The sequence below is a fragment of the Cricetulus griseus genome, chromosome 7 (assembly GCF_003668045.3).
Source record: "Cricetulus griseus strain 17A/GY chromosome 7, alternate assembly CriGri-PICRH-1.0, whole genome shotgun sequence".
In the NCBI taxonomy this organism is placed as follows: domain Eukaryota; kingdom Metazoa; phylum Chordata; class Mammalia; order Rodentia; family Cricetidae; genus Cricetulus; species Cricetulus griseus.
In genome coordinates, this window is record NC_048600.1 from 112,689,819 (window position 1) to 112,704,073 (window position 14,255).

A 14,255-nucleotide genomic window follows, 5' to 3' on the forward strand; every position below is an offset into this window, starting at 1 on the left:
AGATATAAACCTTCCATGGATCTATGGTACAATGTCATGCTTTATGTCACTGATCCAGTGCGCCATGTTTAGTATTTAAAAATCTATTGATTATATTGAGTTTTCACTAAGTGATTGGTTAAAATAAAATAATAGACAATATGGAGTGATGATAACACAGAGTTTATTAAGTTATTTGCTTGCAGGAGCACAATACATAAGTGATCAGAAAGAAGAAAATAGTTCACAAAAATCTGGGTGTAACTCAGAAGAAAATACAGTTGAGAAGATACTATTATAAATCATGTTTCATTTTGTGGGTAGTGTTTCTTAAGTTATGTTCTGAGAGATGTAAATATCTTGGCTCAGATATTAAACTGATACCAGCCCCTCAATCAGCCCCCATGAAGGTTTCACAAGATCCATGATCTGTGGAGATGAGGGAGTGAGGGTGAGGGACTCCATCCTTCCTCAAAGAATTTCCCACATCTAAGTAAGAATTTACATCCTCAGGTGTCCTGGTGAGAACATGAAGGTGTCCAGCAAAGGGTAAGGTGTGGCTTTGTGCAGCTAGGGCATGTCAGCTCTCCCCAGAGCACAGCTGTGCAGATGTTCTTGGAGTCAGCAGCAGCAGGACTGGCAGCAGGGAGTGCTGCAGCTGATGGTCACACAGGTTGGTTTGAAAGAGGTGGTCTCAGAGCTGCTGGTTTCACAGCAGGTTGGTTGGCAGCACAGTTGTAAGAAGCAGGGCTGGCAGCAGGTGGGCACACAGCAGCAGGGTTGGCAGCAGGGTGTGCTGCAACCAATGCTCACACAATTTGATTTGCAACTGGTTGTCTTGCAGCAGCTGGTTTCACAGCAAGTTGGCTGACAACAGATCTTTAAGGAGCTTGGCTGGCAGCAGGTGGGCACACAGCAGCAGGGCTGGCAGCAGGGTGGGCTGCAACCAATGGTCACACAATTTGATTTGCTACTGGTGGTCTTGCAGCAGCTGGTTTCACAGCAAGTTGGCTGACAGCAGAACTTTGTGGAGCTGGGCTGGCAGCAGGGCTGGCAGCAGGTGGGCACACAGCTGTAGGGCTGGCAACAGGGTGTGCTGCAGCAGATGCTCACACCAGTTGGCTTGCAACAGGTGGTCTTGCAGCAGCTGCTTTCACAGCAGGTTGTTGGGCAGCAGGGCTGGGACTCAGTGCTGTCAGTTTTGTTGTTGCTGCTGCCAGACTGGGAGCTGGGTTTGCTGCAGCAACTTGGTGGACAACAAGGCTGGCAGCAGTTGGACTCAGGGCGGCTGGACTCAGGGCAGCAGGGCGGGCAGTAGGTGGTCCAGCAGTAGGTGGTCTTGCAGCAGCCAGGCTGACAGCAAGGTGGACAACAGGAGAGGGTCATGGTGTCAGGTGTGGAGGGTGATACTCTGTTTACAGGTGAGTTTTCAACTGTGTAGCAAGATCTTCCAGTCAGCGCCTTTTATACCATGGGCCCCCAAGGTGTGGGCCAATCAGAAAGACTTTACCTCGTTGTTGACCATTTGCATATTTAATTTATGTTGATGTGAAGGAAATTTTCATCTAATGCTCTGAATCATGTGAAAGAATTCTTTTCTATTTGGGGATGGCTCACTTCAACTCTTTCCAATAACTCAAGTGATCATCCCATCAGCTTTGATGTAACTCTGATTGTCATCTGGTCCTTTGGTGGTACTTGTGCCTACGAGAAGGTCAAGATTAGTTTGTTCTTAGAACTTTCTTCTCTTATCCGTACATAGATTTATAAATATCTCTGGGCATGAGTGTGCTGTATTCATAATGATGGACTCAACACCTAATTACTCATCTCTTTGCATAAAAAGTCCAAATCCGAACTGTCCCAGGGATGTGTCAATGTGTAAAAGTTCCTGTACCTGTTTATCTGGGGCACATTAACAGTGGTTTGAGATAAGGGTGTCTGGAACAATGTTTTTCATAGCAGACTAGAAATCAGGGCTGGTGGGAATACAAAGAAGCAGCACTTTAGGAATAAGCTGTCACCACTGGAAATTGGGTGACCAACTGTCCTGTCTGCCTGTTGTTGTGGAGATTGGGTGACCATTACACCTGACATTTACTCCTGGGGAGATGTGGGTGACCAACTTTCCTGACTGACTGGATGCTTCTCAGGAGATGTGGGAGTAGTTTCTGTCATAAGGCCCATGAGCTCTCCAGATATTAGTTTGGATAAGTATTGTAGTTCCTATAAGTCCAATAAGCAGATCATATAATGTCTTTTGCTGTAGGGTCTTACTAACTGGGTTTGATTGGCAACCAAAAGTAATGCTAATAGTTTGCCTTGTTTTGGAGCCCCTTGGGCTTATCATAGTGTGGTAACCCATGCCTGGCACTAGGATTTTTGTTTAGTTGTCACAGCTTCTGGGAGATGCACTATTCATGCAGGATACTTCCATTCAGACCCTTCTTGTTATACTTGTCACCTACCTTACAAAATAATAGGTCTCCACATAGCTTTTAACACACCATCAGTTTTGATTAACCTGCTCCTCATCCCTGTTCAATTCTCCATGTCCCCTCTCCTATCTTCCCTAAGACATTTCCACCATAAATGTCTACCTCTCAATTTTCACATATCAGGTCTTCTCCTGTCCCTGCCTTTTAAGGCTTCCCACATCATTGTTCCTTGTCTGTCTCCCTGTGATCTAAGGCACCCAAGCTAAAGCCACAAATCTAAAAATTGAAAAGAAATTCACTTAGGAGAAAAAATGAGTTGAGGCCTGAATGGAGTCTGCTCCATTCTAAGTGGGCTTTTGCCTAGAGTGAGAAATAATGATCAAGTAAAATCTTGTGTATTGTTGTACAATTAGATATCTCAGTCTCTCAGTCCTATCTGTTCAAGTGCCTGTGTTCTCCTCTGTATGGGCTTCCTGTACATTTTAATATGTATATATGCACACAACTCTATGTGTGTTTTTGTTTATGTGTGTGTGCACCAGGGGTGGGAAGACAATCTCAGGTATTATTTATCAGACATGCCATCTACCTCTTTTGAGGCAGAGGTTTCCCCCAAACAGTGCAAGCTCTTAGTAGTCCTCTTGGTTGGCCATCAGAAGTAGAGAATAAGCCTATATAGCTGAAGACAGCACACACCATGATTAAAAGCTGTACAGAAAGTTATCTGGAACTGAGCTGGAAGCTTAATCTCTTTGCTGAGATTTCAAAGTACCAGAAGGAGGAATAGATGTTACTTGGGTGCTGCTGGTGGTAGTGTTGGTTATCAGCAGTCTTTCTTACCTGTGAACAAAACAAACCACAAAACCCACTTGTCAGGCAAGATGTGTCCACAAGTGTAGCAATGAAATGAATATTTGTGCCCTTCCTTTACTTTAGAGGCATAGTGCAGAGTTCAGACTCCATATCTTGTATTAAAAACCCATTCAACCGCCCATGCCTGTGGTGTTCACAGGTTGAATGGAGGAACTTACACTTGCTGTTGTTTATATTATTTGACATATCATCAAAATGTCTCCTAAACAGCGATGTTTATACCTATGGACAAAATCTTTTTTCTCAGCATTAATCTGAGAATCGTCTCTGCAGCCATTGGTAGTGAATAAACAGTTACATGGCTGCCTAAGATGCTGAACATACATAATAATATTTGATTGCCCAACACTAAGGAAGGCATTCATCTGACCCCTGGTAAGGCTAAGAGTACATTGAAAAACAAAGGTAAAAAAATGTAAGAGCTAGAAGATAGGGAGAAAGGCTATAACATTTATTCTGTAAGCCACAAGACAGCCATTTGTTTTATAAATTCACAGAAGCTGTAATTGCTTTCACTAAGGCTGAACAAGACTGGCCTTGTCAATAATCAATGATGTATGGGGGAGGGGCTCAGGAGGGCCAATGCTTTGCTGCTGAACTATTGGCTATTAGTAAATCTGGGAGAGGAATTGTCATTGTTTTTAGTTATGTGCCCACTGCTGAACCCACCAGGCTTCTATGGACAGCTCCAAACCCATGGTCACATGGACAGCCCAGGTTAAACTCTTGAGTCACCCAGGAAAACAAATAAAAATGAGTATGGAAAAGAGATTTATATGAGGGGGATAAGTAGACATCAGTTTAAGTTAAATAAGGGAATGTGAGGGGTGAGACGTATCAATATTCATATTATACATGTTTGGAATCGCCAGAGAACAAATTTAATTAATATTAACAAAATAAATAATAAAATAGCTCACAAAGTTAAAAAAAGGCTATTCTGTTAAGGGTCTGTGCCTAGATTCATAGCAGCACACTAATGTTTTCCATGTGTTAATGTTTCTTCTGAGTACTTACATATTATAGTGTTCTGCCTTTTGTCTCTTTTCACTTATAGAGGTTTTAAGGCTAAAAAAGAATGTTCCATATAAACTCACTGAAGAAAAATTTAGAGAAGTGTGCTTGCTAACTAATACAACCAAGCTGAAGCTACCAGATCACAACCACACAAAGAGGCATATTCCCTGGTGATTGGCAATACAGCTAGCCACTCTACTGACAGACATTCAGACTCACAAAGACTTCATAGATGAAGCTCTAGGAGTTGCTGAAGAATACACTTTGGGGATTGGGGAGATGGCTCAGTTGTTAAGACCATTGGATGCTCTTGCCAGGAGCAAAAACTCAGTTCTCAGTTGCCATACAGTGGCTCAAAACTGTGTGTAACTCCACATCCAGGGAATCAATGCCCTCTTTTACTTGGTGGGCACTGCACTCATATGGTGTACATAACACTTGTAGGCATGCATTCATACATTTATACATTCATAAATCTTTGACTTGCATGGTAGATAAACTCATAACTGGCTTTAAAGCATAGGGATGAAATTAAAGGGTTTCTATTCACTGACACCAAACCAGGGTTTCTTATCCTTCTAGGAATCATGGAAAAAGCTGAGATAGTACAGAGCTATGGATCTCAGTGTTGGTCTGAGAACAGGAAGGGGAAGTGATAGGTCAAGCAAGTTTTTATATAAACAAAAATGAGAGGATCTTCTGTGGGTCAGGGGAGACAGAGGAGGATTTTAGTAATGAGCGAGAGCATCTTCCTTGACTCTTCAAGGTATGAATCCAGTACTGGTGGACTTCCTATTCCTTTAACACTCCTCTGATCTGGCTTTAGTCTTGGTTGAAAATGCCTGGCAGGAGATGACACTGTCAGGCAGGAATTCTCTTGGAACGTGTTTAAAGGATGTTAATGAATCTTGAGATGGACTTCAGGTCAGCATAGTGTCTTATAGTGTGTTGTTATTCAGCTTCTTAATGTACCCTGTTTCCTAAGAATAGCCAAGTTCCTGATGTCTTCATGGCTGTCTAGAGAAGTGTCATATATGAAACCTGAATTCTGGGTTCCAGAGAAAGACATTTCCAGTATTTGAAAGAGATTTAAATGGTAGAAAAAATTTACAGTGAGTCACAAATCTCACCATAAAATTGGCGTAAGTAGGTGCCCAACTGAGAAATCAAGAGTTCAGAATAACTTTGGAGGGTACCACTTAAAATAGCACAATTATCGATCTCTGGATCACCACATCTTTAATCCCTGTACTTGGAATGCAGAGGCAGGCAGACCTGTGTGATTTCAATGCCTCTGTGGTTTACAGAGAGAGAACTCCAGAATATATATATATATATATATATATATATATATATATTCTGTTTGTTGTTTTTTTTAAAAAGAGAATAATAGCACAAGTATTCTTAGCCATTTTGTGCAAAAGCAACATTTGAAAACAAGTAACTCTGAGATCAAGATATCAGGCACTTGTACAGTTGATTGGAAGGAATGCCATTTCTCTAAAGATAACTGCAAAGTGAAGCATAGAAGTTTAAGTCCAGGGACATACACCTAGACCTTGCCTTTCACAGGGCAGAGTAGCAGAGCAACAGTATTCCTTCATTGTGTTCTTTATTTTGTCCTGATGGCATGAGATATTGCTAAACACCAGCACATTATTTTAGTGTGTAGCAATTGCAATATTGGATTGTTGTCTGTCTAGTATCAGAAAGAGAAGAGATCAAAAGGTGTTGACAAGTGTGTGGAGAAATTAGGGTTCTTAAAACTTCAAAAGCTAAAATAATCTATTTATTATTTTTATGTATATTCATGTTTTACCTACATGTATGTATGTATATCACATGCCCAGGGATGTAGAAGAGGACATTGGATGCCTTGGGACTAGAATATCAGGTGGTTGTGAGCTACTCTGTGCATGCTGGGAACTGAACCCTAGTGCTCCTCAAGAGCAATGTGTGCTCTTATCATGCTACTATCTCTCTAGCCCCAGAGACTGGGACTCTTACAGAGCAGGAGGAATATGAAGAGGAATAGCAGGCATGCTGAACATTACAAAGACTCCTCAAAAAATAAATAAAAGGTACTTTATGACTCAGCAGCTGTGACTCAGGATATTTGCTCAAGTTAATTGATATCAGAATCTTTTATTATTTGAAATGTTTAGTTTTAATTGTTCCCATTTATTGAATGTAGTGTGGAAATCTTAAACTCCTTTCAAGTATCTCATATACTCATGTATTTTGATGATATTTGCTCTTCCGCAGCCCCTCCTATGACTACGCACTCTCTTTCTCACCGTCTGTAGGATTGGAAGTTCTGTGTAATATTGTGTATTTACAAATGAGAGCACATGGTTATTAGTTTCTTTGAGTTTGCTTTATTTCACTCCCTATGACAATCTCATATGCAGCTATTTTAAGCAAATGACACAGTTTTCACCAGAATCCTAAAGTGATATCGACACTCCTGTGTTTATTTTAATCCCACTAACAATTGATAAGATGTGTCTGAAACTTAGAAGCAAAAGGATAAAGAAAATATGACAAAACATTGTCATTGGAATATGTGATTTCACCCAAATGTTGTGTATAAAAGTCAGTAAGAAATGGAGAGAACAGACTGTTGGTTTATGGGCACTGAGGTTTGAGTAATTGATAAGATGTCCATCATTAGGTATTAAATTTTAATTATTCAAGATTAAACCTTCCATAAATCTACTGTTCAATACCTTGGTTAATGTCACTGATACAGGACACCATGTTTAGTATTTAAAAATCTGTTTAATATGTAGAGATCTCATTAAGTGATTCATCAAAATAAAATGACAGACAATATGGAATGATATAGCACAGAGTTTATTAAATTACTTGCTTCCAGGGGCACAACTCATAAGTGAGCAGAAAGAAGAAAATAGTACACAAAAATATGGGGGTAACTCAGAAGAATATACAGTTGAGAAGATAACCTATTTAATCAAGTTTCATTTTGTGGGTAGTGTTTCTTAAATTATGTAGTGAGAGATATAAAGATCTTGGCTCAGATCTTAAATTGATACCAGACCCATCAGCCCCGCATGAAGATGGCACAAGGTCCTCAATCTCTGGAGATGAGGAGAATGAGGGTGAGGGACTCCATCCTTCCTCAAAGAATTTCCCACACCTAAGTAAGAATTTACATCCTCAGGTGTCCTGGTGAGAACATGAAGGTGTCCAGCAAAGGGTAAGGTGTGGCTTTGTGCAGCTAGGGCATGTCAGCTCTCCCCGGAGCATGGCTGTGCAGGTGTTCCTTGGGGTCAGCAGCAGCAGGACTGGCAGCAGGGAGTGCTGCAGCTGATGGTCACACAGGTTGGTTTGAAAGAGGTGGTCTCAGAGCTGCTGGTTTCACAGCAGGTTGGTTGGCAGCACAGCTGTAAGAAGCAGGGCTGGCAGCAGGTGGGCATACAACAGCAGGGCTGGCAGCAGGGTGGGCTGCAACCAATGGTCACACAATTTGTTTTGCAACTGGTAGTCTTGCAGCAAGTGGTTTCAGAGCAAGTTGGCTGACAGCAGATCTTTATGGAGCTGGGCTGGCAGCAGGGCTGGCAGCAGGTGGGCACACAGCAGCAGGGCTGGCAACAGGGTGTGCTGCAGCAGATGCTCACACCAGTTGGCTTGCAACAGGAGGTCTTGCAGCAGGTGCTCTCACTGCAGGTTGCTGGGCAGCAGGGCTGTGAGTCAGTGCTGTCAGTTTTGTTGTTGCTGCTGCCGGACTGGGAGCAGGGTTTGCTGCAGCAACTTGGTGGACAGCAAGGTTGGCAGCAGTTGGACTCAGGGCGGCTGGACTCAGGGCAGCAGGTGGTCCAGCAGTAGGTGGTCTTGCAGCAGCCAGGCTGACAGCAAGGTGGACAGCAGGAGAGGGTCATGGTATCAGGTGTGGAGCGTGAAACTCTGTTCACAGGTGTTTTCAACTGTGTAGCAAAATCTTCCAGTCAGCGCCTTTTATACCATGGGCCCCCAAGGTGTGGGCCAATCAGAAAGGCTTTACCTCTTTGTTTACCATTTGCATATTTAATTTATGTTGATGAACTAGGAAATTCTCATCTAATGCCCTGAATCATTTGAAAGAATTCTTTTCTTATTTGGGAATGGCTCACTTCAACTCTTTCCAATAACTCAAGGGTTCATCACATCAACTTTGATGTAACTCTGATTGTCATCTGGGCCTTTGGTGGTACTTGTGACAATGGGAAGGTCAAGATTAGTTTTTTCTTAGAACTTTCTTCTCTTATCTGTACATAGAGTTATAAATGTCTATGGGCATGAGTGTGCTGTATTCATAATGATGGACTCAACACCTAATTACCCATCTGTTTACCCCAGAAGCCCAGTTCCAAACTGTCCCAGGTAGGAGTCAATCGGTAAAAGTTTCTGTACCCGTGAATCTGGGGCACATTAACAGTGGTTTGAGATAAGGGTGTTTGGAACAATGTTTTTCATAGCAGAGTAGAACCAGGGCTGGTGGGAATAAAAAGAAGCTGCACTTTAGGAATAAGCTGACACCACTGGAAACTGGGTGGCCAACTGTCCTGACTGTTCTTGAGGAGATTGTTTTACCATGGGACCTGACATTTACTCCTGGGGAGATGTGAGTGACCCTCTGTCCTGAATGACTATATGCTTCTAAAGAGATGTGGGTGTAGTTTCTGTCCTAAGGCCCATGAGGTCCCCAGCTATGAGTTTGGACATGTATTGTAGTCTTTTCAAGGACGAATTTCTTCTTTTGAAAGGACATTCACTCATGCAAAAACTGTTTGGTTACTACCAAATTACTCATGCTACCATTATGCCACCGACCACGTCTTTCCTGACATGTTGGTATTGCAGCTTGAAGGATTTGTAGCTGGATAAGACTATTGATGATTTTTGTTCTCTTGCAGCTTGAATTACCATGCTGGTACCGTGAAGGTAACTAACAGGAAGCAAACACCCTGTTCAGCACTGGTTTGTTTTCCCTATGTCCTATAACTAGATTATATGATGTCTTTGGCAGTAGGGTCTTACTATATGGTTCTGGGTGGCAAACAAAAGGAATGCTAATAGTATGCATTGTTTTGGAGACCTGTGGGCTTCTCATAGTGTGGTCATCCATACCTGGCACTTGTTTTTTTGTTTAGTTGTCTACAGCTTCTGGGAGCCGCACTATCCATGCAGCGTACTTCCATTCAGACCCTTCTTGTTATACTTGTCACCTACCTTACAAAAAGTAGGTCTCCACATAGCTCTTAACACACCATCAGTTTTGATGATCCTGCCCCTCATCACTGTTCATTTCTCCATGCGCCACTCCTAACTCACCTAGGACATTTCCACCGTAATAGTCTACCTCTGATTTTCACATAATATGTTTCTACTGTCCCTGTTCTTTAAGGACTTCCCACATCATTGTTCCCTGTCTATCTCCCTGGTCTCAACAGGCATCCAAGCTAATGGCACAAATATAAAAATTGAAAACAAATTCACTTAGGACAAAACAAATGAGTTGAGGCCTGAATGGAGTCTGCTCCATGCTAAGTGGGCTTTGGCCTAGAATGGGAGATAAAGATCAAGTAGAATCTTATATATTGTTGTACAATTAGATATCTCAGTATATCAGTGCTGTTAAGAGGGCTGTGCTCTCCGCTGCTATGGGTGACCTGTACATTTTAATGCGTATGTATGCATACACCTCTATGTGTGTGTGTGTGTGTGTGTGTGTGTGTGTGTGTGTGTGTGTGTGTGTGTGTGTGTACCAGGGAGGGGAGGACAATCTCAGGTGTCATTATCAGAAATGCCATCTACCTCTTTTGAGACAGAGGTTCCCCCAAACAGTAAAAGCTCTTATTAGTCCTCTTGGTTGGCCATCAGAAATACAGGATAAGAATATAGCTGGAGACAGGACACACCATGGCCAAAACCTATAGAACTGAGCCAGAAGCTTCATCTCTGTGCTGTGATTTCAAAGTGCCAGAAGGAGCTATAGATGTTACTGGGGTGCTGCTGGTGGTGGTGTCGTTTATCAGCATCTTTCTTACCTGTGAGAAAAACAAACTACAAAACCTACTTGTCAGGCAAGGTGTGTCCACCAGTGTAGCAGTGAAATGAGTATTTGTGCCCTTCATTTACATTAGAGTTCTACTGCAGAGTTCAGACTCCATGCCTGCCTGGTATTGTAAACCCATTCAACTGCCCATGCCTGTGACGGTCACAGGTTGGATGGAGGGACTTACACTTGCTGCTGTTTAAATAATTTGACATACTATAAAAGTATCTCCTAAGCAACTATATTTATACCTATGGACAAAATCTTCTTTCTCAGCCTTAATCAGAGAAGCATCTCTGCAGCCATTGGTAGTGAATAAACAGTTCCATGGCTGCCCAAGATGCTGATAATACATAATATTTGGTGGCCCAGCACTAAGGAGGGCATTTATATGACCCCCTGTAAGGCTCAAAGTCCACTGAAAAAAATAATAAAAAAATGTAAGAGCTAGAAGATAGGGAGAAAGGCTATAAAATTTATTCTGCATGTCCTAAAAGAGACATTTGTTTTATAAACTCGCAGAAGCTGTAATTGCTTTCACTAAGGCTGAACAAGACTGGACTAGTCAATAATCAATGATGGAAGTGGGAGGGGCTCAGGAGGCCCAATGCTTTATTGTTGAATATTGGCTATTGATAAATTCTGGGGAGAGGAAGAGTCATTGTCTTCAATTATGTGGCCGCTTCTGAGCACACCAGGCATCAATGGACAGCTCCAAACCTATGGTCACATGGACAGCCCAGGTTAAACTCTTTGAGTCACATAGGAAAACAAATAAAAACAAGTATGGAAAAGAGATTTGTATGAAGGGCATAGGTAGACATCAATTTTAGTGAAATAAGGGAATGTGAGGTGTGAGACTTATCAATATGCATATTATACGTTTGAAATTGCCAGAAAACAAATTTAATTAGTATCAACAAAAATACATAATAAAATAGCTCACAAAGTTAAAAACGCAACACAGCTGTTCTGTTAAGGGTCTGTGCCTAGAGTCACAGCAGCACACTAATGTATTGCATGTTAACATTTCTTCTGAGCACTTACATGTTACAGCATTCTGCCTTTTGTCTCTTTTCATTTATAGAGGTTTTGATGTTAAAAAAGAATGTTCCATCTAAACTCACTGAAGAAAACTAGAGAAGTGTGCTTGCTAACTAATACAGCCAGCTGAAGCTACCAAATCACAACCACACAAAAAGGCATATTCCCTGGTGTTTGGGAATACAGCTAGCCACTCTACTGACAGACATTCAGACTCACAAAGACATCATCGATGAAGCTCTAGGAGTTGCTGAAAAATATTCTTCGGGGCCTGGAGGGATGGCTCAGTTGTGAAGAGCACGGATGCTCTTGCCAGGAGCCAAAATTCAGTTCTCAGTTGCCATACAGTGGGTCACATCTATGTGTAACTCCACTTCCAGGGAACCAGATGCCCTCGTTTTGCCTCTGTGGGCACTGCACTCATATGGTGTACATAACACTTGCAGGCATACATTCATACATTTATATGTTCATAAATCTTTGACTTGCATGGCAGATAAACTCATAACTGGCTTTAAAGCATAAGGATGAAATTAAAGGGTTTCTATTCACTGACACCAAACCAGGGTTTCTTACTTCTCTGGGAATCATGGAAAAAGCTGAGATACCATTGAACCATGGAACTCAGTGTTGGTCTGAGAACAGCCAAGCAAGTTTTTATATAAATAAAGGATGAGATGATCTTCTGTGGGTCAGGGGAGACAGAGGAGGATTTTAGATAATGATAAGAGCATCTTCCTTGACTCTTCAGGGTGGGAATCCAGTATTGGTAGACTTCCTATTCCTCTAACTCTCCTCTCATCCGGCTTTAGTCTGTTTTGAAAGCTGCCTGGCAGGAGATGACAATGTCAGACAGGAATTCACTAGGAAGTTGTATAATGAGATGGTAATGAATCTTGGGATGGACTTCAGGTCAGCATAGTGTCTTTTAGAGTTTTTTATTCAGCTTCCTACTGTATCCTGTTTCCTAAGAATAGTCAAGATCCTGGATGTCTACATGGCTGTCTAGAAAAGTGTCATGCATGAAACCTGAATTCTGGGTTCCAGAGAAAGACATTTTCAGCATTTTAAATTCCAGCAAAATTTTACAGTAAGTCACAAATCTTGCCATGAAAATGGCATCACCAGGTGCCCAAGTGAGAAATCAAGAGTTCAGAATTCCCTTTAAGGTTACAACTTAAAAGTTGAACAATTATCCATCTGTGAATCACCACATCTTTAATCTCTGTACTTGGGAGGCAGAGGCAGGCAGACTTCTGCGATTTCAAGGCCACTGTGGTTTACAGAGAGAGCTCCATGTCAGGCAGGGCTATATATATTCTGTTTGTAGTTGTTTGTTTGTTTAAAGAGAATAACAACACAATAGCTTCTGGGCATTATATGCAAAGGCAACCTTTGGAAAGGAGTAACTCAGAGATCATGAGATCAGGAACTGGTGCAGTTGATGGGAAGGAATGCCATTTCTCTTAAGATAACTGTGAGGCGAAGCAAAGAAGTTTAAGTCCAGGGACATACACTTATACCATGCCTTTCCCAGGGCAGAGTAGCAGAACAAGAGTGCTCCTTCACTATGTTGTTTATTTTTTCCTGAAGGCATGAGATGTTTTAAACACTGGCATGTTATTTGAGTGTGTAGCAACAGCAGTGTTGGATTGATGTCTGTCTCATGTCAGAAAAGAAGGGATCAAAAGATGTTGACAAATGTGTGGAGAAATGTGTTCCTAAAACTTTAAAAAGATAATCCATTTATTATTTTTGTGTATCCTCGTGTTTTACCTGCATGTATGGGTGTACGCCACATGCCTAGGGATATCAGAAGAAGACATTGGATGTCTTGGCACACGAATAACAGGTTCTTGTGAGCTACTCTATGCATGCTGGGAACTCCTCAGGTACTCCTCAAGAACAATGTGTGCTCTTAACTTGGTACCATCTTTCTAGCCCCAGAGACTGGGACTCTTACAGAGCAGGGGGATATGAAGAAGAATAGCAGACATGCTGAACATTACAAAGACTCCTCAAAAAATAAACAAAGGGTAATTAATGACTCAGTAGCCATGTCTCAGGATACTTGCTCAAGTTTATTGATACCACATCTTTTATTATTTTAAAGTTTTATTTTTAGTTGTTGCATTTATTGAATGTAGTGAGGGAATCTTAAAGTCCCCTCAAGTAAATCTTATACTCATGTACTTTGATGATATTTGCTCCTCCACAGCCCCTCTCTGAATAGTCACTGTCTTTCTCACAATCTATATATAGTATTTGAAGTTTCTGTGTAAAATCTTGGGTTTACAAATGAGAGCACATGGTTGTTAGTTTGCCTTTTGAGTTTGCTTTATTTCACTCACTATGACAATCTCTTATGCAGCTGTTTTCTATCAAATGACACTGTTGTCAACAGAATCCTGAAGCAATATTGACACTCCCATGTTTATTTTAATCTCATTACTTATAATGGCCAACAATTTATAAGATGTGGCTGAAACGTATAAACCCACTGACATGTAAATGGAGAAAGAAAATATGACAGAAATGTCATTGGAATATGTGATTCCACCCAAATGTGTATAAAAGTCAGTAAGAAATGGAGAGTACAGACTGTTGGTTTATGGGCACTGAGGTTGGAGGAACTGGAAGATGTCACACATGGGGTATTAAATTTTAATTATTCAAGATATAAACCTTCCATGCATCTACTGGTCAATACCATGCTTAATGTCACTGATCCAGTGTACCATGTTTAGTATTCAAATACCTATTGATTATAGATTTTTCATTAAGTGATTTATCAAAATCAAAGGACAGACAGTATGGAATGATGGTAACACAGGGTTTATTAAATT

The 14,255-nt window shown here is 41.4% G+C and overlaps 2 protein-coding genes across 2 annotated transcripts; both read right to left on the minus strand.

Moving 5' to 3' along the window:
- Positions 1-600: 600 nt before the first annotated feature.
- LOC113836898 (keratin-associated protein 9-2-like) lies at positions 601-1,365 on the minus strand. Its single transcript, XM_027427761.1, has one exon. It carries the CDS (start codon positions 1,363-1,365, stop codon positions 601-603), a length of 765 nt encoding a protein of 254 aa, XP_027283562.1.
- A 6,235-nt stretch (positions 1,366-7,600) lies between these two features.
- Positions 7,601-8,209, minus strand: LOC100769444 (keratin-associated protein 9-1-like). Its single transcript, XM_027427762.1, has one exon. It carries the CDS (start codon positions 8,207-8,209, stop codon positions 7,601-7,603), a length of 609 nt encoding a protein of 202 aa, XP_027283563.1.
- Between the last annotated feature and the right edge of the window lie 6,046 nt (positions 8,210-14,255).